General features: G+C 44.7%; 2 protein-coding genes across 2 annotated transcripts; one reads left to right on the top strand and one right to left on the bottom strand.

Annotated features, from left to right (window-relative positions):
• Nucleotides 1-19,216: 19,216 nt before the first annotated feature.
• On the bottom strand, nucleotides 19,217-22,930 carry LOC120268755 (NADH dehydrogenase [ubiquinone] iron-sulfur protein 2). The gene is made up of 2 exons (XM_039276038.1): nucleotides 22,234-22,930; nucleotides 19,217-21,240 (listed from the first exon to the last, which is right to left on the bottom strand). Exons 1-2 carry the CDS (start codon nucleotides 22,688-22,690, stop codon nucleotides 20,984-20,986), a joined length of 714 nt encoding a protein of 237 aa, XP_039131972.1. The 5' UTR covers nucleotides 22,691-22,930; the 3' UTR covers nucleotides 19,217-20,983.
• A 555-nt stretch (nucleotides 22,931-23,485) lies between these two features.
• On the top strand, nucleotides 23,486-25,914 carry LOC120268566. Its single transcript, XM_039275907.1, has 2 exons — nucleotides 23,486-23,685; nucleotides 25,563-25,914. The coding sequence occupies exons 1-2, from the start codon at nucleotides 23,486-23,488 to the stop codon at nucleotides 25,912-25,914; spliced, it is 552 nt and encodes a 183-aa protein (XP_039131841.1).
• Nucleotides 25,915-26,122: the final 208 nt, after the last annotated feature.

Genomic DNA, 26,122 nt, shown 5'->3' on the forward strand with positions numbered 1-26,122 from the left:
GGCTATAAAGACACAATGTTGGGAGTTCTTGTTCAATTCAAGGATCAAGACACGAGAGCAGTTCATAAACGTGGAGATGTGTGCCAACTTCCAAGAAGATTCAAGTCAATTCACTATTTGGAAGGGCACAAAGGCAGCCACATCTTCATATTCCTTCTCTTTGTGAAGATTGCAAGACCTCTCAAAGATACGTCGATGAAGAAAAGTTTTATAGCCTACCACATGGACGTGTGCCCGGACATGTGGCCTTAAGAGAAGAGTGTTCGGATCGCGTTTTGTGAAAAGTACTGTAGTAATTCCACTGTAGCAGTGCTGTAGGAAAATTACTGTTCATGCGGCCGCGTCAAAAGTCCACGCGCCCGTGTGGAAATTTCTGCAGCCCACGCGGCCGCGTGAAAAATCCAAACGGGCGTGTGAGGGCACGTGACAGACGCGATATACGGCCTATAAATAGCCGTTTTGCCCTATTCTTTCTCATCTTTTGTGCGGCTCTTGAGGGGTGAGACGGCTAGGGTTTGGAGAGGAGTTCTTTATGGCTTTAGAGGCACTTCGTGACCAACTTTGATCGATTCCTCCTCCGTCATACCATCAAGGAAGCCACCGGTGAACCTAGCTTCGGAGTGGGTCCTTCAAGACATCGAAGCTCTCCATCAAGACCATCAGTTCATATATAAGGGGGTTTATTTCTATGGTTTTAATGTACTTTCATTCATTGATGGTGTGTTTTGTATGTTGCTCCATGGAGAGCTAAAACCCTAGAGGGTATTTGGGCTTGTGAACCCTAGGATTCTCATCTTTTGTGGATTTGCTTAGTGTTTCTATTTAATCCGAGTTTGATTAAGTTTTTAATCTTGTATTCTCATTGCTTGCTTGTTTAATTAATCCTTGTGGTTGATTGGATTTGCATGATTTGTTACTTTGATGTGAGAGAGGTCTCCATTAGAGTTAGAACTTCAAGGTTAAAGAGGGTTGAGAGGGTGAGTCATGAGATAGTGGAGTGTCCCCTCTCCCTTCCGATTGAGTGTATTCTATCTCCGTTCCTTAAGCTCTATGCAACCATATTTGGTGTGAGGTGTGAGATGGAGAGATTTCTCTGCCGGGACCTTGTAGGGGGTTAGGATCCTTCGCCGGGAATTAGAGTTGGATCATTCTTTAGGAATTGGATACACAATTTGGAATCCCTAGAATGCTTTGCGGTCATATGTGGTGTGAGGTGTTGAGATTGAGCGATTTCTCCACCGGGACCTCGTAGGGGACTAGTATCGGTGATCTAGAGATAGACCCGATTATGTTTGGATTTCCACGACTTAACTTACTCATCATAGAAACACTTTGCTTATTCGGTACCTAATACCTGAATCCTAGGGGGAGCATTGCCCGAATACCCCACTTTTACTGATTGAGATCTCCATCCATTTTACCCTTGCATATTTGTCTCCGGTATTCATTTCTTCGCACATTAGATCACCACACCTTTCCATTTATCATTTGGTTAGAAAGCAGAGAAGAAGTTAGTACTAGTAGCCCTGTTCCCTGTGGATTCGACTACCCACTCACCGGGGTAATTATTACTTTGACACCCGTGCACTTGCGGTTTACACGCATATTTGGACGTGTCACATAGCACACCTACGGACTCAACTGGGCACCTTGGTTCTGGCTCAAGGTGTGTTTCAGCCTAAGCTAGAGGGGAATAGAAGCTGTGATCAAACTCCTTGTGAGTATTCATGGGTTGAGGTTCCTAAAGCATCTGACATATAAGAACTTGCCTAACTAGAATCATAATGAGGGAAGCTCAGCCTGTGTCCTGGACTATCAACCCGAAAGAGGAAGCAGATTCAAGTCCCCTAGTCAATCTAGTCAAAGGGAAGTCGAGGCAAGTCAAATTCTAACTCGGAAGCGCTAGGAAAGCCGGATGATTCAAAAACAAAAGATGATATTACTCCCACTCTATTCCAGCCTTTCGCTTGTTTCAAGTAAAGGCCATCCACCCTCGAGCCAATGTCGCGCGGCGCTGAAGTCGCTCGAACGACCTTCAACAATGAGATTTGGAAATCAAATTCTTTCTCCACCGCTTCCTGACAAATGATTGATAGGAAGGGATTGCCTGGGCTTCCCTACATCCGATTGACTCATACCTCCCAGCCCTATCTCCAGGATCTCATTCAATAGATCCAACCAATTTCTAGGGTAGATAGAGGAGTTCGTCCCCTACTTCTTCCTTTGCTCCATAGGCACCAAAGATCAAGAATTCGAGAAAGAAAGATTGTAAGATGGGTTTAGCAGCTTCGAAGGAAAGATGAACAGCCCTGATCGGGTCATAAAGGAAGGCAGCGTGAAGCTACTACTATGAAGGCCGACCACTACATCTCCGCTGTTCTCTTTCACCTAGCGGTGCATCGGGCCTATTTTTTATCTATACACCTCTTATTCTGGAAGGTTAACTTACCCTTTCCTTTTTTTTTCAAGAACGGATCCCGCCAGCCCACTCCAAAGCCCAGATCTCTGTCTTCTCTTTCGTGGTCTGAACCTAAATGAAATCCAACCCCTACTGAGACAAAGACAGGCCGCCTATCGGGCATCCAAAGGTTAGGTCATCCGTGTACCGTGCATATCGGCGATTGGTCCCAATTTGGTTCGTAATCCATTTGTTTAGGTATATGTTCGCTAGAAGAGGAGATAGGTTCCATCCCTTTTCGTGCTTTTTTGTATTCGCGGACTTTCCAAGGCTAGGCTTCACATCAATGACGGAATCGGTCATCGGTAACTATTCTGAGTCATTCCGTCATCTTATCCCGCCTGAGAAATTCCAAGCATTTCCTCACGCACAGGCCTATGGCTTTAAGCAAGCCCCTTCATCAAAGTCTGAAATTTCTTGTTCTAGTTTTGTTAGCTGAACTTACTTTAATGTTTGGTTTGGTTGAGTCCTGGGAAGAAAACCGAATGGCGCCATCCTTCTTATTCAGGAACCTTTGAGAGGGGTGTCGGCCCGAGAAGTGGAGAGTGGCCGAGTGGTCAAAAGTGACAAACTGTAAATCTATTAAAGGTTTTCTACCTAGGTTCGAATCTTGCCTCTCCCACTTGTTGTGGACTTAAGAGAAGAGAAAGAAAGTAGGTGTCAGCGTAGGAGGGCCAACCGAGCGAAGCTCTTTCTTTTTTGTTTTGTGGCCGTGAAGTTCAATTATATCATATGCTAGTTAGAGAGGTTGGCAGACTACTACGATCTATAGAGATTCCCCATCTATATCCAATCCCATCCCAACGAGACGAGAATAGAAGCGAATCGCTTCCGGCCTCGGCTTGTAGTCTCTGCAGTCGGCACACGCACGCGCCCGCCCGCCAGAATGCCTCCTTGGTTCGGGACGAAGCCAAGCGATACATACGATAGACGAAGGAAGCGCCCACCCTGCAGGAGGGCGCGCGCCCTTACGTTTATCAGTTGCAAACTCCAGCTTCGAAGCCTTAGCTCTGTACTGTAGTTTTGAAGCAAGAAGCAAACAAGCAAGGGCGAAAGCCGTTTTGAATTGAAGCTGGGGAAGGAAAGGAAAGTTTGATCGAGGATTGGAGAGGAGAGGTGGATGGAATAAAAAGCTCGGGATGGATTTAGGAGTCTTTGTGCGAGCCGTATGCGGTGAGAGTCGCACGTACGGTAACGAGGGGGGTTCGCGTCTATACGTGTAGTGTGGTGGTTGGGCCTACCCACCCTATTTGTTCCATGATCTATGGGTCTACTGGAGCTACCCACTTCGATCAATTAGCCAAGATTTTGACCGGATACGAAATCACTGGTGCTCGATCTAGTGGTATTTTGATGGGGATTCTTTCTATCGCTGTAGGATCCCTATTCAAGATCACTGCAGTTCCTCTTCGGGCGGCTGTAGGACGGACGGCCCCCTATAGGTAGTAGGGTAGGATGGGTGGTACCGCTCAGATTGCGGCCAATCCTCCTAACTGCGCGCAGGCCGGGCTTAGAGCGCGTGAAACTCATCACTACCTCGTAAGGGCGTTGAGACCATAGCATGTTACACAAAAGCGCCGCTTTCTCTGTAGTGTTGTCACACAGCTGCCCGACTAGAAGAGCTACTCGCTCTGTAGTGTTGTCACACAAGATAAGCACGCCGCCCGCCTGCTGGCCGGGCGAATCGAAGTTATCTTCCGGTCAACTGTCCACCCAGTCAAGTGCAAAAAACACAGTAGAATCACGCAAGGCACGCTGCTGGTGTGCTTCCTGCCCACGAGGAAAGAAAGAAGAGCGACAAGGTTCAGATTTGACTGTTTGCAGCATGGGAGCTGATTACCCACAAAATCCCTGGGAGATATCTCGGTAACGAAAACCATAGGAGGCTGTATTGGCGAGATCCAACGGTAACAGCTGCCCAAAAGAAAAACCGCCTGGAAGTCCGAGGACCTTTAGTACCGTACCCTACCCCCGAACCAGCAGCCTTCGCGCCAAGCGACGACCGCCCTTGTCCCTTTCCTTTTTCCATTCAGTCTACTTCTTAGCGCTTTATGATAGCCAAAGCAAAACAACCTTTCATTGCCACGGAATCCCCTTTTCGATCAGCCAAACTTTCGTTCTGCTCCTCACTGGCTAGTCCTAAAAGCTTGCTAATCGATCCGACTTGGTGACTCATGTTATCCACGAGATTTTTTCTGGGCTGGATTATCGCTTCAGAACCCAAAGCACTCGCTTTTGATTTTCTAGCGTGACTAAGGGGCTTGCGATGCTACAACTTGGTGCCTTTCATGCTTCGTAATCAAATCACTGCTAAGCCTGAAACGGACAAAAGAAAATCGTTTTTTCTTTGTTGGTTCGTATCTGCTTCCCACTCGCATTCATTTATCCAAACGAATCAAACTACAGTGCTAAGGCTTTGTTGCTGATTTGAATCGAATTGGAGTCAAAGAGGTAGGGATCTGATTGATGGAACCGATGGTGGTAACCGACTGAGAAGCCTTGGTCTAACTATCTCGAATCCGGCTGGCTCGCATTCCATTCTTTCTGAAAGTAGGACTTGAGGTAGGAAGCAACAGACAGGTAAGCAAGAGTGAGAGAGGAAGAGCGGGATGAGAGCAAGCAGTACTTGATAGCTGACTTTGCATGTGTGAGGAGATTAGTGAATTCTTCAAGCCCTAACATGGTTTTATTTCCTCAATGCTAGGGACAATAATGGAGATCCAGACAACAACTGAGACAGTCAATGGTTATTGACAAAAAGCCTGAATCCCACTTTTGGCGTCTCAGATCAACATGAGTGGAGTCTCGGTGCTCTTACATCCTCCTATTCGGTTTGCCTCTCGGGGATCGAGGGCTAGTGTGAGAGTGGAACCAACCTTGTCTTTATGTCACTGACACAACAGATGAGCTGACAAGAGAACTAGCATCAAGATTTTGAATCCACATCTACAACATCGCTTGAATCACAGAAAAACGAAGGAACTAGCTATTGATGAATCTGAACAAATAGCTCTATTCGGAATTCTATCGTTCTAACAACCCGACCCTTTCCACGAATGCAATTCTTAATTCAAAGTATCCTCTTTCCCATCCGCTTAGGGATGAGATCTCACAGCCATTAAGGAAGAGCTGGTGGCATATAGGGTCTCCTTTTTCTATCCCTCTCTTTAATTCGGGAGATAGGTTGCATCCAGTGCATGCGATCGACCATAGGCCCAACGTCACTATTTCATATAAGGCAATGCAATCTTCCGAACATTGGAAATGTAGTTGCAAAGGTTTTTTTATTTTTCCATTTCAAGCGGAAGAGCTCACTTACGGCTAGGGCTGCTGCTAGCGGGTGTTCTCCAATAGTTAGTTCGTATTTGTCATTTAGTCATTTAGCTTGATGATGAAGCATGATTGTCTGCTAGTAATAGTGGCAAGCCTCTCAATCTTTAGTGGCAAAGTTCCACGGGGGAAGAAACCTGCTAAGGTGGGATAATTAGCAATGGCAGAAGCTATTCTCTTTATTCCTCCATCCGTGCTAGGGGCAGCTCGCTCAATCAATCCTTTATCCGTAGCTTCTTACTTTATCCATTTATCCGACCAACAAAAAATCCTTCTCCCTTTGATGGTCATTCTTACAACCGCTTGATGCCCGACCTTTAGTCTTGCTTGATGTCCGCATTCAGTCTTCCCAACTAACAATAGCAAGTGCGGACGGGTCTATCTCTCCTTGGTGGGGACGGGTTCAAGTCACTGATGTCGGCGGATTTGACCCGATCATTCTATTTGTTGATAGTGGTGGATCAAACAAAAATAGAAAAAGAATGCAGCCCGGGCAGAGGAGATGTGAAATCGGACCTCCATTCACTTTTCTTTTTCTTACTCTCCTTCTCCTCCCACCTCTCCCTTGGCCCTGTTAGAGTAGTTGTATGATCACGCGGCATGCGTCTCAAATGGTATAAACTTTCCTTCATAGTCTGTATCTTCCATTCTTCGATCGGACTCCGAACAACTCCAATAGCAATGAACAAGAAGGTCTCCCACTCACTCCCTTTGTTTAATGAACTGATAAGTGCTTGTGCGATATGAATGCTGAGTGTTCATTCCTTATATTGAGTATTACTTTCCTCGAGTTTTTCTACATTAATATGTGTGTTTTTATGTTACTTTTACGCGAGGTAGGGTTGTGAGGCCGAGTATGAAGGAAATGGGCCAATGTGGATCATAATGCACCTATTTTGGAGGAGATCTTGTCAAGGTTCAAAGCGCTAAAGACATAGGTCGGTGTGAGATGCTAGAGTGTGAGCCAACCTCCTCGCATTTTCGGTGAGCACATCTATTTGGAGGGGCACAAAAGGCGATCACGCTCGAGCATTCCGACTTATGCATATAAGAACAAGAGCCCCGCCAACATGTACATCATTGAAGAAGCAAGTGATTTCAAGACGTGAATGTGTGCCCGTTTGCGTTACCCGATGAAAGTATGGAATTGGGAAGTTAATCAGGTTGAAGGCTGTAGCAAAAGCAACAAGCAAACTACTGTAGCAACACTTTGTTCACGCCGACCGAGAAATCAGAAAGCGAGAGAATCCACAGGGCGTGTGGAAATTATCACGCTTGTGTGGAAATTCCGTATGGGCGCATGTATCACGCTGTAGTTCCCCGATTCGACCCTATTTAAAAGCGATTCAGCCCGATTTTTGGTATTCTTTTCTCCATCATTTTCCCCAACTTGTGAGAGAACTTGGCTGGGGTTTTGAGGGGTATTGGCCAAGGTTTTGGAGAAGTTCTACGTCTCCGACATTGTGATTCCATTAGGAAGAAGGTTGGTAGGGGAGCTTGATCGGGCGTATCCTATACAGGGACGAAGGAATCTTTGGATAGCAGTAGAGGACTCTCCACAAGACCATCGACCACGACCATCGAGGGGTTTTCTTTATGGATTTCATTGCTTTTTACATTTCGATTTCTTTGATTGTACTAAGCTCCATGGAGAGCTAAACCCCTAGTGGGTACTTGGATGATTGTGAACCCTAGGATGTATTACGTTTCATTGAACTTCTTTATTATGCTTTCAATAAATTGATGTTTATTTGTGAGTTCCAACCTTGAATGCTTGATTGTATGAGCATTTTCCCCTAGAGTGACACTAGGGTTGAGAGTTCTTGTTGGTAACCTTGTGAGTGAGTGACACACCACTAGCGTTAGACAAAGCTAGGTTGGAGAGGGTTGAGAGGGTGAGTCGAGGAGGTGCAGGGGGCGTCCCCTTTCTCCCTCCGGCGTGATAGATTCTACCTCCATTCCTTGAGTTCTTTGCGGCCATAATAGAGTGAATGGTCTAAGGGATGAACCCCCGTTGGGGCCTAGTTGCGCGTGCAATAGAGTGAAGCGTTGAGAGGATCTTAGTATCTAGGGCTTAATTGTGGCTAGGGACCTTCCGCTTTGGACCAAAGGGTTAGGTCTATATTTGGGAAGAGATTTATCACTTGGAATCCCTAGAGTTCATTGCAACTTCTATGCGAGTGCTGAGTGTTGAGAGTTATTGATCTCTCCTCCCGGGACATGAATAGAGTTAGGCATAGTTGACCTTAGATTTGGGACTATGTATGTAAGGATTTTCCATGACTCACCATTGCATTGATTAGGAAGCATAATAGAGGTTCTTGCACTTGAAGCGATTATCCTAGGGTGAAGCATTATCCGAGTACCCCATCTTTATCGATTGCCTTACACTCTTCTTACTTTTGCTCTTTCACTTGTTGATTTTAATTGTTGAGAATTGAATCATTATCACACTTATCATTGTTGATACTCCACATAGCTAAGAATCAAATTAAGTGTCTTTACTCCCTACTCACAGTGGATTCGACCCGCTCACCCGGGATTATTACTTCGACAAACCCGTGCACTTGCGGGATATAAGCAAGGGGACCTTGTCATGAACCAACAGCTCGGACCTCCCAGTCTCTTAGAAGACCTGTTTTTTCTATTTCGGGTGTGTGGTGTATTGGTATAGGGTTCGAGGGGACCGGAGCTACTACCCATGTTCATAAGCACAATTCTCCTCCCGTCCATTCTGACATTCGCTCATAAACTTCGTTAACCCATACTGACAGGTCATCATCCCAGTTGAGAATAAAATTAACCCTATGAAAGGCGACCAATGGTTGGGGAATCTCCGGTCATCAGCGATCGATGATTGGAAAGATAGCACGAGGTCTAATCAGAAGAAATATCCAGCCCTAGCATCCGCTGAAGCTCGGGCATCGGGAGAAGTAGCTTAGCTGGTCTAGGAATATGTTAGCGAACAGAACCCGACTTGCCTTCGCTCGATGAGCTCATTATTCTCAAACCATCCCTACCATACTCTGGTCATCGGCCGGCAGTGGTCATGGTTGAGTCCTTGCGGACCTTCACCTTGGCTAGGAATTCAAAACTTTTGCCTTTCACTTGGCGGAGACTTTGGTAACACTTTATGAACTGAATTTGAAGCTAGCTAAAGAAAACGTTGATGAGAAAGATGTAGGCGCTAGCGAGAAAAATCATCCTGCTGTTGTCTTGAGAAACCGATTCGAGACTCGGCGAATTCTACTTGACTAAATGAAATTTCTTTTCAAGCTATGTTTTGATTGAAGGGAAGACTTGAACACTCATTTATGAGCTGGTTGAGAAAAGCCTAAGGCTAGTCACGAGGGCAGTTCGGGGAGAAAGGGATGAGAGAATCGTCACACACACACCATGGGTCATCTTGACGATGAAAAAGAATAACCTTTGTTCGAAGGCCTAAGTTATAGCGAATTCCTTTCTTTTATAGTCAAAGATGGTCCTTTTCTTTCCCCAAAGCGGTTATTTTTTACTTCTAACTATTATAGTATAGGAGGATGCAATCCACCCGTGATTACCAGTAGCTTCGCTTATTGAAGGATTTCGAGATGACCCACTGTGTTTCGATTCATCCATCAACACCACCTGAAAAAGTAGTGGTATATCCTATTAAGCTAGTTAGTTATGCAGAAGTAAATTTGTAACTTGCACTAGCGGCATACCTAGTTGCATAGTTATAACTTGATCTTCTCCTAACCTAAAAGGGGTGGCATAAGCTTTCGTGTGGAAAAGCCGCCAGTGAGCATCTTTCTCCCATCGAGAAATCAGACTCGGCCCTTGTTTAAAGAAAGTGGTAAAGCTCGCTCTCGCCGGAATCTAGCTTTCCTTGATGAGCCCTTTGTCAATCCCCTTTTGAGTGATCTTTATTCAGCTTCCGCCGAGAAAGAAAGAAGAGCTTCCCTTGGCCAGTGAAGTGAGTGAGCAAGCTATGGTTGGTTCTCACCAAAGAAGGGAAGTCCGGCGAGTGGGCCTTGAGTCCAGTGTCGCGGTGAAGATTCCCGCCATTACCTCTGTCTCTACCATGGTTTTTGATCCTCCTATAACCTTTTCATAAGTAGAAGAGCAGTTTGATGAGTAGACCTTTTTCCCCCTACTCTTTCTTTCTCTTTTTTTAGTTTAAGGATATTTTTGAATCTGGTAATCCCAGGGGTTAGTGAACCCGAGTCTTTGTCTTGTCCTCTTTTTTTGAGGATTTTAATAATTGTTAACGGAATCGCCCTCCGAGCCATTCCCGGTCAATTCTTTGAAAACCTTATCAATTCAATTTGATCGATTTTTATAGCCTATCTCGCTAGTTCAAGCCCTCTTATGGGTCTTTGTACTAGTTCTGCTTTCACAGACTCTTTAACTTGAACTTGCCCTGATCTGTAGTCAATCCACATACATTCATTCCACTCGGCAAATATGAGCTAGTAGCTGGCTCTCTGCTGCCTCTATATTATTGATAGGCTCGAGTGGGCTAAGTAAGTACTTCCATTGGCGAGTACTTCTCTTGATAGGCTAGCTAGTAAAGTAGCTTGAGACGTAGTTGGCAAGGGCTTTCGTGCTAGTAGCTTATGAGTCATATGCTTCTTCTCTCTCCTTCTTTCGAGCCTAGGCTTCTGTTAGATGTCACTTAGTTTATATGTCCATCTTTTTCCTTAAACCAAACCCTCGAATAAAATAAGTGGAAATACATACATCACCGCCTATAACTTTCTTTCAAACATGTCAGCGATATCCAATTCAAACACGAGTAGGAGACTGATAGTTGATAAAGTTGTTGAGTTCTAATAAGCAATTTCTAATCTAATAGGAATTTAAATATGAAAACGCATGGGATAGAACTGGCGATGTTACCCCTTTCAGAAGAGAGGACGTATAAGGGCAGATATTTGGAATACGTCTGGAATCCAATCCTTTTATTTAAGGAGGTAAAGAGAAGAAGGCCATCCTATCTCTTACTCTTAGTCCTATTAAGTTAGACACCATACATTGGACTCGCGTGTAGAACTTATTAGTTTCCTAATCTAGAGGGAACCCCTCTCTTCCTTATTGATTCTTTTACTGAAAAGGTTTGGTTTATTTTTTAGTTGATCTGATCTAATTAGGTATAAGAGAAGGTCGAAGGAAATGATATAACCTAGAAGATTTTTCTTTCAAATTACGAGGAAGGAGTCTCGAGAGAACACATAATAGAGGACATGATAGAAAGAGAAAGCCATGCCCCGACGAGTGGACATTTTTCATTTCTATCGCTGCTGAGTGTATAGGCTGGGTGCTCATTCCCAGTTCTTTTTTTATTTAAATTGGAATGTTTTTTTGGAAAAGAGAACACGAAGATTGAAAGGATCGGGTCCTATGATATGAGCAGTGCATTACTTCACACTTCAAAAAGTCTATTTTATGTTCTTTTTTTCTTTGATAGGCAAAAAGCTTAATTAGGAGCATAGGAAGGCGAGGGAATCTAAAGCATTTTCTTGACTATCCTATTTTCTATCTCGGTTCTATGGGTTCTATATCTATATGGGCTGACCTCCAGCACCTTGATTTATCTGCCAATCTCTAACCAATCTCGCGCGTTTTCGTACACGACCCCATCCTCGAGAGTCTTATTCATTTTGTTTTTATAGAATACACCTTAGCTTAGAAGTGCCATCCATTATTAAATATAAATATAACGTAAACACCTCCTTCTCATCATAGCGAGAGGGACAGATGAAAAAGACGAAGACGAGAAGAGAAAATCACTGTTTTTCCTTTTGATTTCCAAGCCTCATTCTCAAGGAATTAAATTGGACAACATATACAACCGTAGTATAGGATTCTGAAATAGAGAGACCCTAGATTGAGCTCAAGCCATTTTTGGTTGAAAGTCAAGGCCAAAAAGCGGATCTTAAACCATCGAATCTAGATGAATAGATATTCATTAGGTATAGGTCATTTCCCATTTCATGTGTCTTTTCTTTTACCGCAAGGTAAAGGTAAAGGAGTTAACAAAAATGATTCCATCAACCTTATACCATATCTTTTTTTGTAGGCCAATCTGAGTTATTTTGCCATTTCTTTTTGTGGAGCATCGTCTTTGTTGAATCATTCACCAGGGTGTATTCAAGAGTGATGTAACCTCTGCTATCTTCTTCAAGAAAGAATTTTCTATGTTATTCATTGTTTTCTTTATTGATATACATCACTACGAAATAGGATTAAAATGATTCCTTATCTGAATAGAAAAGGAAGGCTATCCATCCAGATAGTAATACTATAAAAGACTTATCGATTCACTAGCACAACGCTTCTTCTGCTAAGCCTTGGATTCCTTGAGGAGACTAGCTAAGAAAGACTTAGAGGAAGGGCATATATGACTATACTAAATAAGAATGCCCTTTGGAGCACTTTTATCACATCACCATCACATACCTAGACCCAGCAGAAGAGAGCAGAGCCTCGGCTCATGTTTTTACTAAAAGAATCAAGCTCATTACGAGCCTTTTCTTCATGGAAGGACCAGACCAAGCAAGAGATCAGATTCACCTTTATTGAAAGAAGGTGAATCGCTACTCCTCACTCCACATGAATAGAATCTTCTATACTGAAACTGAATTCACAGCAATCAATGAACTGAGCCTAAGCCTAGCTGCTGCTGTTGATGAAAGTCCTCCCACTGAAAGAAGTCGAATAAGCGACCAAAGAACCCAACCAAGCGATTCTCCTTGACCCAAAAAAGAAAGAAAGGAAGGAACGAGATTCGCACCAGGCACAGCAAGCAAGAAGTCAAAAAAAAGGGCAAGTCAGCAAGAAGAAGCTTGTTTCCAGGGCTTAGCATATCATCCCGATTTCCAGTCAAGATGGAGTACTCAGGAAAAGGTCTCGAATCGATTTTCTTTCATCATTGATCGTCGTGCATAGCCTGGATTCGTCATTCTCCGAAAAAGATGACCCGGATTCAGTTTCCTTTTAGTCTAGAGCTTCAGATTGGGGGGGACACCTATTTCAGGAAGAAAGGGAAGTGCCAAAATGGAATAAAGTCAAGTCATCCATCCGCTGTATCGGAGGACAGTGCTTTGTATGTGGTCCTCCATTTACCTCTGATTCCAGGCTTGGTCCATCTTCCTTCCTCGCCCTATCTATGCTTGAGCCTTGCTTGTTGACTCTTCTTCATTCCATCTAGAGGAAAAAGGAGGATTCTCAGTCGATCTGATCTGCTTCCTACCGTCTCGCTGTCACCAGAAAAGCCTAAGAGGACTGCCCCATCATATAGTAAGGGCTCGTGGAGATCACAATGATCTTAGTTACCTTAACGGCTTACCGGTTGGTTAATTGCTTACCGGCTAGAGCAAAAAATAGGGAACTGTACCGGCTTATCGGAGCCCTACTTTTATTCTCTTTTCATTTCTAAAAAAAAAAAATGACAATCGGGGGCTTAGGCCACTATCTCTAAAGATTCTCGGGTTCGTTCAAAGCTCCTTTCTTTATTTTCTGGCTTGCTATTCAATATAAGTTAAACGACCCGGACAACCAAAACAAATATTACTTTTTGGGGTTTCTCGCTTGATGCCTTACTTACCGCCTTTCCTCCCCGGGCACAGCTTCTTCATGAAAAGCTTACTTATGCCATTCCATTCACTGACTCTCGGAAACTAGAGATCAATCGCCTTCTTTATCTTGATATAGATCAAATGACTTTGTGCTCTATGTTGATAGGTAGAAGAGAAGAAAAGATCGATTTGCTTATCTATCTGATCGTTTTGTTTTCAAAACGGATGAAAGACGATTTCTGTTGATTGACCTCCTTCTAGTCATGGACACCCTTTCTCTCGTCTACCAACCTTGTAGCACTCTTTCTTGGTTCAGCCAACGATCCCATACCGACTACCGACGTCAACCTAAATAATGGATGCTTCGACTTGGATGGCTTTGTAGGCACTGCCCTTTTGCTTCTTCCTCTGACTGATGCATACAACTCGTTGTTGTATAGTAGTTCTTCTCTTTGTTTGGCATTGTAGTGTGCATGAATGAACGACTGATTGATTCACATAGAAAGAAAGTCGGCCTTCCTCATACTCCCCCCTTCATTGGAAAACAAAATGAAGCAAGAGTTCATGACTAGAAGATATCCACGCACAGAAAAGGATCTGTTTTCGCTAGAATGCCTTGTTCTCGAATTCAGATGAGACAGTTGGTATTGAGCTTGAGCAGGGGTTCATTTACAAAAAGTTGGAGAATCCAACCTGTCTGCTGCTGTGGGAATAGTGCCTCACATCGACTTTTTGCCGTTGAATCCCTATCCCGAGGAAAGAAGAAAATGGCACGAGTGAACTAGGTAAGGGTTAAGAATTTCTATTTTTTCCTAAAAGGAAGAAGGACAAAGAATGGGAGGTGCGTAGCCTTAACAAACAGAAAGGAGCCATGGAGCGGTAATCAAACTTTTCCGTCTCAACAGTTGATTGCGCATAGCCCAAGGAAAAGTGGGGATGGCCATAATGGAAGAGCGCTTACAGTTAGATGTGAAAGCTTGGCTTACAAGCAAGGAAAGGGCAAGGATAGAGGTGAGTAAAACATCAATGATATCCCCCAAGAGGATTGATGCCCAGAAGAGGATTCTGTATTCTGTATAGTAGATATGCGAAAAAGGGACCTTGACCTAAGACATTTGAAGTACACTGTGATGCGTTAGAGCCGAGGTCAGGCAATAGGTTGATGGATCTTTTTCCTTATTAGTTGATAGGGATATGGATGAATCCCCTAGCTAGCAAGAGCGGAGCCGATAAGGAAGCATGGAAGTCCTAATCCTAAAAAGGCCTCGAGTTGCCTCTGTGTCAAAGAAGAAAAGGGTCTTCTACCTCGACAAGGTAGGTGCAAAAGGAAAGGTAGCGCATTAATTAATTTTCTGAAGCAAGGGAAGGAACTTCTTGCACAATTGAAAGAAAAGGGTGCAAAAAGGCCTCTTTCAAATAGGGGAAGGGGAATGCCACCCGCTTTGTCGATATATGATTAGGCATGGAGAAAGCTTCTTCATAGTTTATGTTTAGTGTGTAGTCCAAGCATGAAAGGGGCTAGCTTATGGTTTATGGTGAAATGAAAGCTAGTTCATGGACTGAGTACCATTGAGTGGTAGGGGGGATGTGTGAATTTGCTTCTTTTCTTCCCTCCCCTTCTGTCGTGGATCATCTCAGGTGCAAGATGTGCTTCTATCGCTTTAGTGATTTCTGTGCTTTTATAGTAATAGCGGTCTAATCTAATAGGTTGCAGGCTGACTTCCTTTCCTCTAATGTGCATCATCTCTTTCCCGGTACACATATGCCTTCTCTAAATCTAAATCAATAGTAGTGCTTCGCTCAGATGTTCGCTCGTCTGGTAAGTTGGCAGCAAGCACTTCCTCCCCTCGTGGTCGTTTTTCAGATGCTCATCAGACAAATCCAGATCGTATAGGGAGAAAGAAGCAATGTTTTTATTCATGGTACCACTTCTGAGACAGCTCATGTTCCACTACCAATTATTGTATCTTCATATGGATCGGTTAATAAATGGCAATTAATCCTACTTCTCTCGAAAGAGTAGATCACATCCACTTTCCTATGAAAGAAGCCGCCCTACTCACCAACTTTTCCACAAACATTTACCGAAAGAATGCTTTGGATGGGAGCTTCACTCCAGAAAGTACCACTAGACAACAATCTACGCACTTGGTATTCCAGTGTCATCGGTCTTCACTCCTCTCCCTGCTGTCGAGCTCAATTACATCGATCCTGCTTTGATGCTGACCAACTAGGAGTAGGTTCCGGCTTCTTGATAAGTGTCTAAATGTAGGTGTTTTCATATAATTATCGTATTCACTTTGCATGTATTTTGTGAGATTTGATGCCCATTTTATGCTTAATCATCTTCTATTTGCTTTGTAGGGCATAAGGAAGCCATGGAGAACAAGAAGATATCATTTGGGCAAAAAGAGAAGAAAACAGGAATTTCATACTACCGAGTATGGGGGCCGTATGCCTGATAGGGCAGTGATTGTTTTGGAGTGTCTGCCTGATTTCCATACTACCCGAGTATGGGGGCCGTATGCACCCCGTATGGATCGCGAATCTAGGGTTTTTGGGTGCCATAAGACCCCCATATGACCCCCATACGACCCAGTATGCCTCGGGGGTATAAATACCAACTTTAGGGGCGGATATTGGGGACTTTTTTTCAGCTAGGGCTTTTTCTAGACCTTTTCTTGGCCGATTTTGGGGAGACACTTGAGAGGTTTTTGAGCGACCTTGGGGAGGAGAAGAAGGGCAAGGAAGCTAGAAGATCATCTAAGCCCAAGGTCCAAGACTCTCAAGGCAAGAAGCAAGATCATTCAAAGGAAAGATCTACCACTCTTTGAAGGAAGGAGACCCGCGGCTAGAGGAAGCGTCATTCGGCATTCCTTTGGCAAGGGAAGCATCATTCGGCATACATTCTACCTCCTCCTACACCATTTCATCTAGGGAGTGTCACTCATGCTTTTCTTGTGTGTTTTACTTGATTATGTTACTTGTTGTGGGATGATGACACACTAGACCCCCCAAGGCCATCGGGTGTTGATGAACCTTGGGGGGTTTATCATGTATTTTGGATGATTACTTGTTAATTCTTTGCTTGGGTAATTTTTGAGATCTAATCCATTGTTTTTCATGCTAAGTGCTACATTAAGGAGAAATCCGTAGCTCTTTTATGAGTGATGCATGTAGATGTGACTTGCTCGCATGTATTAGATCATGAATGGATTAGAAGGGGATACTTGTATCATCACGGCGAGAAATTGGGTGTTTGGTAGCCCTCCATGTAGGTTTAATCCGAAGAAGAGTAGGTTCATTCCTAAGCGAGATTTCCTCATACTTAATGCAATCGTAGGGGATGTAGATTTGGGAGAAATTCCTATCTATGTTCGTATGGGACTAGGGGTTCAATCGCGAGAAATTGGGGTTGTTCTAAACTTGGAATCTCATGGTCCATTTTTACCCTTTCATCTTTAAATCATCATCCATGTTGCATGATAACCCCTCAAGGGGATCCACATCCATAGGCCTTTGCATTATTTTGTATTTCTTGCTTGCCCATTGCTTGTTCTCTCTAATTTGGTCATAATCTCATTTTTAGTTTTAATTGCTTTAGTAGAGTAAAAAAATCCATAATTTGAGATCTTAGGCTAGATAATAGCTCGAGAAGGAGTAATAGGAGATCCTTAGCCCCGTGGAATACGATCCTCGTGTCTTCACGCAAGGTATTACTTGGCGATCCCGTACACTTGCGGGGAAGCAATCACTTCTCTTTCTGTGATCCTATTTTGACCTTGTAAAGATATTAAGACTTTCACACTAACACTGAGAAAGAAAGTATTTGATCAGTTTCCCAGCGTGACACGCTATGATCACCGTCAAAGACAGGATTTGAGGCCTTTGTCCCCATTACTTGTTAGTTAAAGTTAAGTAGGGAAAGAGAACGCTCCATCTCTTGCTTGATTACAAAGATCACTTTCATAGCAAGCATTATGTAAATTGAAATGATCTCCTTGGGAAAGCATGATGCCTGACTTGCCCCTGCTTTCCAAAATGGTAGACCAAAAGCACTAAAATGAATATGAGAAATGTGGCCTACCTTACCTAAAGAAGGAATCTTTCGTTACTAGAACCCCTTACTAGTGACTGTAAGCGAAATGCATTTAGTGAACGCCTGGGGATACTGATAAAAAGATTTTTGATGTATAGCTCTGTTATCTCTATCTAAATGAGTCAGTCTTCCAGTGGTCTCTCTCCCACCCAAAACCATCCCTTCCAGCATTAGTGCACAAGAAGGAGTTTTTGGCAGTGAGTTGAAAGTGTTAGTGAGAAGCCAAGCCCTCTTAGGACTTTTTCCACTCTTCTCTGAGTGCCTTCAATAGTGCCAACAGTTTTTTGTTGAGGTCTATCCCGTAGAGGTACTCAAATTGGATCAGTGATCAATTTCTAGGTTTCGTCGTAAATCTAATTTAATTGGTTACTTCCAATTACGTAAATCAATAGTTCAAACCGCACTCAAAGGTAGGGCATTTCCCATTGATATAGGAACTTCTGTACCAGAAACAATGGTATCTCCAATTATAGCCCCTCTGGGATGTAAAATATATCTCTTCTCACCATCCCCATAGTGTATGAGACAAATGTATGCATTTCGATTAGGGTCGTATTCTATGGTTACGATTCTACCAGATATGTCTTTTTCATTCCGTCGAAAATAGATTTTACGGTATAGACGCTTATGACCTCCCCCTCTATGCCCTGCGGTAATGATTCCTCTGGCATTACGACCTTTACCACAACGATGCTGTCCATAGATCAAATTATTTCGTGGATTGGATTTCACTTGACTGTCCACGGCTCCATTGCGTGTGCTCGGGGTAGAAGTTTAGTATAAATGTATCGCCCTCTTCTTTATTAAATTAAGTATGTATTTTCCATAAAGTTCTTTTCTCTATAAGAGGTGGAATAGAATAACCCGGTTGAAGGGTAATGATCATACGTCTGTAATGCATTGTATGTCCCATAATAGGTCCCATTCTTCTACCCTTTCCCGGGAGTCGATGACCATATTACCTTGACACAAAAGAAGAGTTCGACCCAATGCTTTATTTCTGTCCTAGTTGATTCTGATTCGACATTAGAAGTATATTGATTCTTCCCCAATAACCGAATACTTTTTTCTGTAAACACTGCATATTTTATTACATCCATAAATCATTTTCTTCCCCCAATATCGATAAGAATTCTAGTTCTTACTGTTCATATGTTATGTGGTATGAATATACCATACCAATTCGTTATGTATGGATGATGAGATTCCATTGATACATAGCTAATTCCAATAGACTTATTGAACGTTCCCATTGGCGTGCATCCAGCAGGAATTGAACCTACGAATTTGCTAATTATGAGTTGGGCGCTTTAACCATTCAGCCATGGATGCGCTAGCGAGTGAACTAGGTGTTTTTTTTGGTAGAGCCGAGGATCGGTTCAAGAAAGAACGTCAAAGAAAGGTGACTGAGACTTCTCCTTCGACTGAGACGGAGACTGAACAAGCTGCTTCGGAAGGGTGTTTTGGCTCGCAATAAAGCTAGGGTCCTGATCGAGCAAGACGTAGTCCTATCTATCTACCTCTCCAGACACAATATCTTGAGTACCTATGATGGTTACTACATCTGCTGGCATGTGATGTTTGGACATAGAATCGAGTCCTTGTGAATGGGCAGAGCCAGGTGCTCTTATTTTACGACGGTAGGGACGATTGCTTCCATTACTGACAAGAAAGACACCAAATTCTCCTTTTGGTGCTTCAACTGCGGTATAGGTAGAAGGAGCTGGTACGGAAAAACCTTCTGTATAAGGTTCGAAATGGTGAATTGAGGTAGAGTAGACCGATGATCCTGTAGTAATTTGGCCGGCTATTGAAAGAAAAGGCTTGCATCTGCTCCCCCTAAACTATAACCGGTCCCATCTCTCTCCAGACCTAACGTGGTAGTTTCCCATCATAGGGCTTTCTATCTATAGATTGAGCCATTACCAACCAAGGATCCCATTCGTTCAGAACTCAGTTGACTGCTTCTATAGATAAGGCGGAGCGCCCTTGGTTCAGCATTATAGCACATAGGCTTCGGCCCTACTACAGCGCTTCGCTAACGCGTTGCATTGTCAGCTTTGCTACCGACGCTTCATCTTAAGTGCTTCGCTACCGAGGCTCAGCATAAAGGACGCTCCTATCCATAGAAGCGCTTCGCTAACGCTCGGCTAAGTCGTCGAACCCTCGCGCTGACCGTTCGCTTTCTCAGTAGCGAAAGCCCTTCTCTTTGCCCCTTAAGTATAAGTAGAAGGACAAGAAAGAGATTCTTGGTTTTCTTGCTCCCGCTTCCTCATCTGCGCTCGTCAAGCCAACTTAGCTTTTTGGGAGGTGAAATAGCGGTTGAAGCGGACATTTCGAAATGACAGCATCGAAGATATATATATAAAGATATATCTTTCTATATATATAAGGTCACGGTTATCCCGGACTGCGTTCCGGAAAAAGTAGTCTACTTGACAGAAAGGGCGGGCACTCTCGTGTTTCAACCCCACGTTACTTTGATAGTTGTGGGGCACTGTGTATTTACAGCCTCTACGAGTTGCAAGTGAATGGGGCCGGTGCGTGACGAACGGAAGGGTTCATCAAGCCATTTCTCGCCTCAACCCCCTAAAGAAAAGAATTTAGGAGGAGGGGTACTTTACTAAACTAATAGGGGGCAATTGCATCGCACCTGACTGTGAGGGACCTCTCGAGACCTTATGTTTACTTCGTAACTAGTGGCCGGTTTCCCGTTCCCGTCGTGAAAGCCTTTTCCCAGTGCGCGGAGCCCCAACGAGGAAGGTGTTAGTGCTTTCTCATGGGGTCAATAATGCTAATCCCTCTTTTTGTGCCGGGAAGAAGATAAGAAAACGCGAAGCGTTCTCTTGGTTTCCCAACCTGTTGTTGCTTCTAAAGGCTGCCCTCTCTCGGCTGGATTTTGGTCCAGCCTACTACGAGGATCCCGTATCCCGTACATTGTCTTTCCCCTTCCTGGGTTCCCGTGGTTCCTATGCCGCCGCCTTTCCCGGTCTTTTTCTTTTAGTGCTTCGACCCGAAGCGATACTTGACGCTAGTTCAGTGGATAAGATGGCTGCGCTCCAGCTCACTCAAGAATGGGACGGCAGTGGTCCGCCGGCAAGCTCGTTCTGATCTTGGACGCAGTACATTGGAATCCTGAAGCACCACCACGAACGCTACCGCGCGTGCGCCTGCGGTGCGGTAAGGCACCACCCTGTTGTGCCAGCAGCCAACTCCGGCGTGTCAGCTTAGTTATCCTCATCAAGCCACAACCTTGATGTCTAGCTTCCCAACTGGTAGACGGTTCCTTTTCCCCCAGATCAATGAAGAAGGGAGAAGTCAGTTTCTTCTTCCGAAGAACCGGAAGCGAAGCGCTATGCCGGGGCGAGGGGACGGGAAAGGAAACTGTTCCGAAGAAAGATATTGGGGTTCCCAATGCTTCTCCACGCCCAATGAGATGCGCCAACCCCGGGATGCTTTACTCCTAACCCCACGACGGTTCCGAGACGGAGCTTAACCTGAGTCTCGGTTAAGAACGGCGATGATCTACGTTTCGTTTCACACGGCGCACGATTCCATGGATAGTTTCATTCGACATCGTGATGGAGGACATAGCTTACGATCATCGGCTTTGATCATGCCACTAGGCATTTGATTAGGGCATTGCACAATGATCCGAACACTTTGTCGCATCTCTTCGATACGGATACAGTAACGATCATAGCGATCTCCTCTGGTACCTACTGGTACGTCAGGATCCGATTGGTCATGAACATCGTAAGGTGCTGCTCTTCGCGAATCCCAGCATACCCCAGGTTGGGATGGGTAGGCCCACCACTTCACTTTCACTTAGGCCCGGGCCAAGTCAGTGGGGGGACCCTGTCGGGCTCCTTCCCCCCCAAAAAAACAAACTGTACGTGGGAGTTTCCCTTCATACGGCTCGAATCATTCTCAGATGCCCCGAGAGGCATCCTTTCCCTTTGGGGCGCGCAAACGAGCACCGGCCGCAACAGCAGGGAACTATGACCAATAGAGTCAGACACAGAGCGTCATCTTTGTTTTTTCTTGTGATGGTTGAGGAGTTTCTTTCTCTGAGGGTGCGGGACGCTCGCGGAGTCCGTGCCTTCCGTACCACCACAGGTCGTTCTTGGGCAGATCCCGCTCCTAAATATAAGAGAGGGATAGGGGGAAGGGGGCCGGGCCTCTCATATAAATAGGGTTATAGAAAGAGAACCCGGCCACCTATTTTCATTCGACGTTCCGGGGCGCCCGATTCGAGCGACGAATTCGGCGAGCTGATCTGCTTTGATCCAGGAGAAAGCCCAGTCAGCCACCTTTTCGGTGCAGGTCACGTGACCTACAGCTCGGCCTTCGCTTTTTGAGACTTCCTCTACCCACATCTCTATGTGTCCGCAGCACTTCCATATGGGGAAAGATGGGCTTACCATGTTCCATCAATAGCACCTAACCTATGCCGATTTTGGCGGACCGCGCTCCACCCCGGTGAACTCATGCGGTTCCGACGTGCCCAGAGGCCAGAGGCGAATCCGTTCACGGTCCTACGGACCAACACCATTCGAAGGTAGATGGTCCGCCCCGCCTAGAATAGGAATCTTTGACTGGGCTTACACACATTCGCTCACTTACGCTGTCCCCCCTCAGCTCACCCTAGCCCCGGGTATGTCGTCTCCAAGGCTTCACACAAAATCTTCACTGACAACATATGCATGCTTGAGTAGGGTCAGGCAGAACCGTTGTTGCCTGATGGGAACTTCCCCCATATTGCTATCAATGTCTTCATGTCGCACGACCTCTTAACATTACACCACTGAATCCCCAATCCTTTGCTTGCTGTGCAGTGACAGTACCAATATCCACTAATCGTTGTTTCCAGATACGGTTGCCGGTTGACATCTCTTCTAATTCGTCGATACGAGAAGCAAATTGTTGTGTGGAGGAATCAATATCTCGACATAAGCCAAGAGGCAGATCTTGTGCCACTCCACCAGGTCGTATGAAACTAGCATGCATCCTGGCTCCCGGGACTCTTTCATAGAATTCCAACAATTTCTCCCGCTCCTCAAAAGCCCAAAGGAACGGAGTTGATGCTCCCACATCCATAGCATGAGTAGTTGAAGCAAGTGAATGATTTGAAATTCGAGTTATTTCACGGAATAACACTCGTATATATTGAGCTCGTAATGGTACCTCGCAATTCAAAAGTCTCTCTACGGCTGAAGAATGAGCGTGTTCTTGGGCCATCATAGAAACATAGATAGGGTCAACGACGGAACGAACAACGAAACTTTACGACAGCTTTTTCGTACACGTTCACTTGCATCACATACACAAGTGCTCTCTGAACCGTGCAATAAGGTCACCCATAACACGGCTCTCCCACTGGAGTGACCTTAGCCCCGGGCCATGCTATTCCATGATATTGGAAAAATAGCAGCCTAACTACTTTTTATAATCGTCTTGAAAGCTGGGTGCCTTTTGAATATGAGTGGGGCTCCTAGGTGGCGCGTCTGTGGAGCCAAACCGAAGGAAGAGCAAAAGGAAGGTTGGGTGCTTGTTGGATGAGGCCACCCGGTCTTGAATAGGAGGGGGTTTAGCTCTGGATCCCGCCTGCTTGCAGAAATGAATGGATCAGAAGGGGGGCTGGGTTCTATTTCCGGGCCGGGCGGGAGGTGAACCAGAAGAAGAATAGAAGTGCGCCTTCCCGGTGGAGAAAAAGGTGCTGTCATCTATCTCGACCAGTTTCCTCAGGCGTTGGAAAGAAAGACCGGCACAGAGAATCACTGGGCCGCTATCATTTTGTCAACAAAGAAGTCATCCTTGACTTGACGATTGACCATTCCTTCCCTACCGAGCCGCCTCTCTTCGCCATTCGAAGTACTTACCTCTGCCTTCCTTTTTTTATAACAAACAAAAAAAAAAAGAAAGACTTTTCTAAAAATTAAATTAAAAAAAGACTTTGTCATTGAATTTGATCGGGCCCAAGGGAATTTACTCGACCCATTCTACAGTCTCCCGCACTGCTCAAGTGTGCGACTCCGTATGAGGGCCTCCTTCCCTTTTGCTTTGCCCACTCTCCGCTCACACGGTTATCAAAGCAAAGTAAGGGTGGGCAGCAGGTACCACGAGCCCTCTGTCCCACACATCTATCAAGAAGCAAGTGTAGTTCACCGGTTCCACCGAATGCTCCTATCTCTCGGCAAAAATCGTGTGAGTGTGCAGTTATGCTTCGGATGCTTCGCCATTGACAAGATCAACTTGCTTATATCCCGCAAGTGCACGAGTTTGTCGAAGTAATAATCCCGGTGAGCTGGGTCGAATCCACAGGGAGTAGGGAGTAAAGACACTTAATTCGATTCTTAACTATGTGGAGTATCAAAAATGATAATTGTGGTAATGATTCAATTCTCAGATATTAAAAGCAACAAGTAAGAGAGCAAAAGTAAGGAGGAGGCAAGGTAATTGATAAAGATGGGGTACTCGGATGATGCTTCACCTAGTATAATCGCTCCAAGTGCAAGAACTCTCTATCATTCTTCCTAATTGATGCAATGGTGAGTTGTGGAAATCCTTACGTATATAGTCCCAAATCTAAGGTCAACTATGCTAACTCTATACATGTCCCGGAGGAGAAATTGAACAATCTCAACACCTCGCACTCGCATAGAGTTGCAATGAGCTCTAGGGATTCCAAGTGATAAATCTCTTCCTAGATTTAGACCTAACCCTTTTATCCAGGTGAAAGGTCCCTACCCACAAATAAGCCCTAGATACTAAGATCACCTCAACGCTTCACTCCATTGCACGTGCAACTAGGCTCCAGCGGAGGTTCATCCCTTACACAATTCACTCTATTATGGCCACAAAGAACTCGAGGAACGGAGGTAGAATCTATCACGTCGGAGAGGAAAAGGGACGCTCATGTACCTCTCGACTCACCCTCTCAACCCTCTCCAACCTAGCTTTGTCTAACGCTCGTGGTGTGTCACCCACTCACAAGGTTACCAACAAGAACTCTCAACCCTAGTGTCACTCTAGGGGAAATGTTCATACAATCAAGCATTCAAGGTTGGAAGTCACAATAAACATCAATTTATTGAAAGCATAATAAAGAAGTTCATTGAAACAAGTAAATCCTAGGGATCACAATCACCCAAGTACCCACTAGGGGGTTTAGCTCTCCATGGAGCTAAGTACAATCAAAGAAATAGAATGTAAAAGCAATGAAATCCATAAAGAAACCCCCTCGATAGTCGTGTCGATGGTCATGTGGAAAGTCCTCTACTCGTCGTCCAAGGATTCCTTCGTCCGGTATAGGATACGCCTCGATCGAAGTTCCCCTACCAACCTTCTTCCTAATGGAATCACGATGTCGGAGTCATAGAACCTATCCAAAACCTTGGCCAATACCCCTCGAAATCCTAGCCGAAGCCCTCTCGCAAGTTGGGGAAAAGATGGAGAAAAGAATACCAAAATCGGGGCTGAATCGGCTTTAAATAGGGCTGGAATCGGGTGACTCCACGGGCGTGTATGGTGTACGCGCCCGTGCGGAATTTCCACACGGCCGTGGATAATTTCCACACACCCGTGTGGATTCTCTGTTTCTGCGATACACGGCCGTGTGATTTTCTACAGTGATTTTTCTACATTGATTTGCTACAGTACTGCTGCAGTACTCTACCAGAAATACTCCTGAATCCACTTTTCATCGAGGTAACATAAATGGGCACACGTTTATACTGTGGATCCCTTTGCTTCTTCCATGACGGATAAGATGATGGAGATCTTGTTTTATGTGCATAAGTCAGAATGCTTGAGTGTGACTGCCCTTGTGCCCCTCCAAATGGTTGTGTAAACTCAAATACGGGGAGGTTGGCACACACTCTAGCATCTTGCACCCGACTTATATCTTCGCGTTTGAACTTTAGCAAGATTTTGTCCAAAATCGGTGCATTATGATCCACATTGGCTTCTTTCCTTCATAATTGGTTTCACAACCCTACATGCACGAAAGTAACATAAAAACACACATATTAGTGTAAAAACTCAAGGAAAGTAATGCTCAACATAAGGAAATAATGATTTGCATTCATATCGCACAAGCACTTATCAGCCATGGAATAGATCGACCTAGTTCCTGTTCTTTTCCGGTGCACTCGCTTTGTATCTCCGACACACAAGGAAGGACGCGGTGGGAAGGAAGCAGCCCTAGCCTCTGTCCGGCTGATCATTCTGCTGGCATCTTCTATTCACGCCTCCGTTTGACTGCCCCTCGGGGATATAGTTATAGTTACGTGAGTCTTAGTGGGTCGTTGGCTCCACCTGTTGTCTCCTTCTTTGACATGTTATTGTCGTCGCCATATTCAATATGTCCATTTGTCATATCTGCGTTGCTACAGGTCAACACCTCTGAAAGAAGCGAAGGACTTCATTTAGTGACTCCGCGATCGCCCTCTGAACGATCACAATAAGGTAAAGCTTGAAGATACGTTTTGTACTCTATTAATTTCTCAATCCCTCTAGTCGGGTGGACACCGGCTGGTCTTTCGGCCGTATCCCCCTAAATACCATACATGTGGGTCTCCCCGCATGCGGCTCCCGCAATTAAAGGTGGCCCATCCCTGCATTCATTCACAAATCCAGTAGTGAAATTGAGATTGCTCGACCTCAGAAGCTAAT

Source organism: Dioscorea cayenensis, chromosome 9 (genome assembly GCF_009730915.1).
Source record: "Dioscorea cayenensis subsp. rotundata cultivar TDr96_F1 chromosome 9, TDr96_F1_v2_PseudoChromosome.rev07_lg8_w22 25.fasta, whole genome shotgun sequence".
Classification (NCBI taxonomy): Eukaryota; Viridiplantae; Streptophyta; class Magnoliopsida; order Dioscoreales; family Dioscoreaceae; genus Dioscorea; species Dioscorea cayenensis.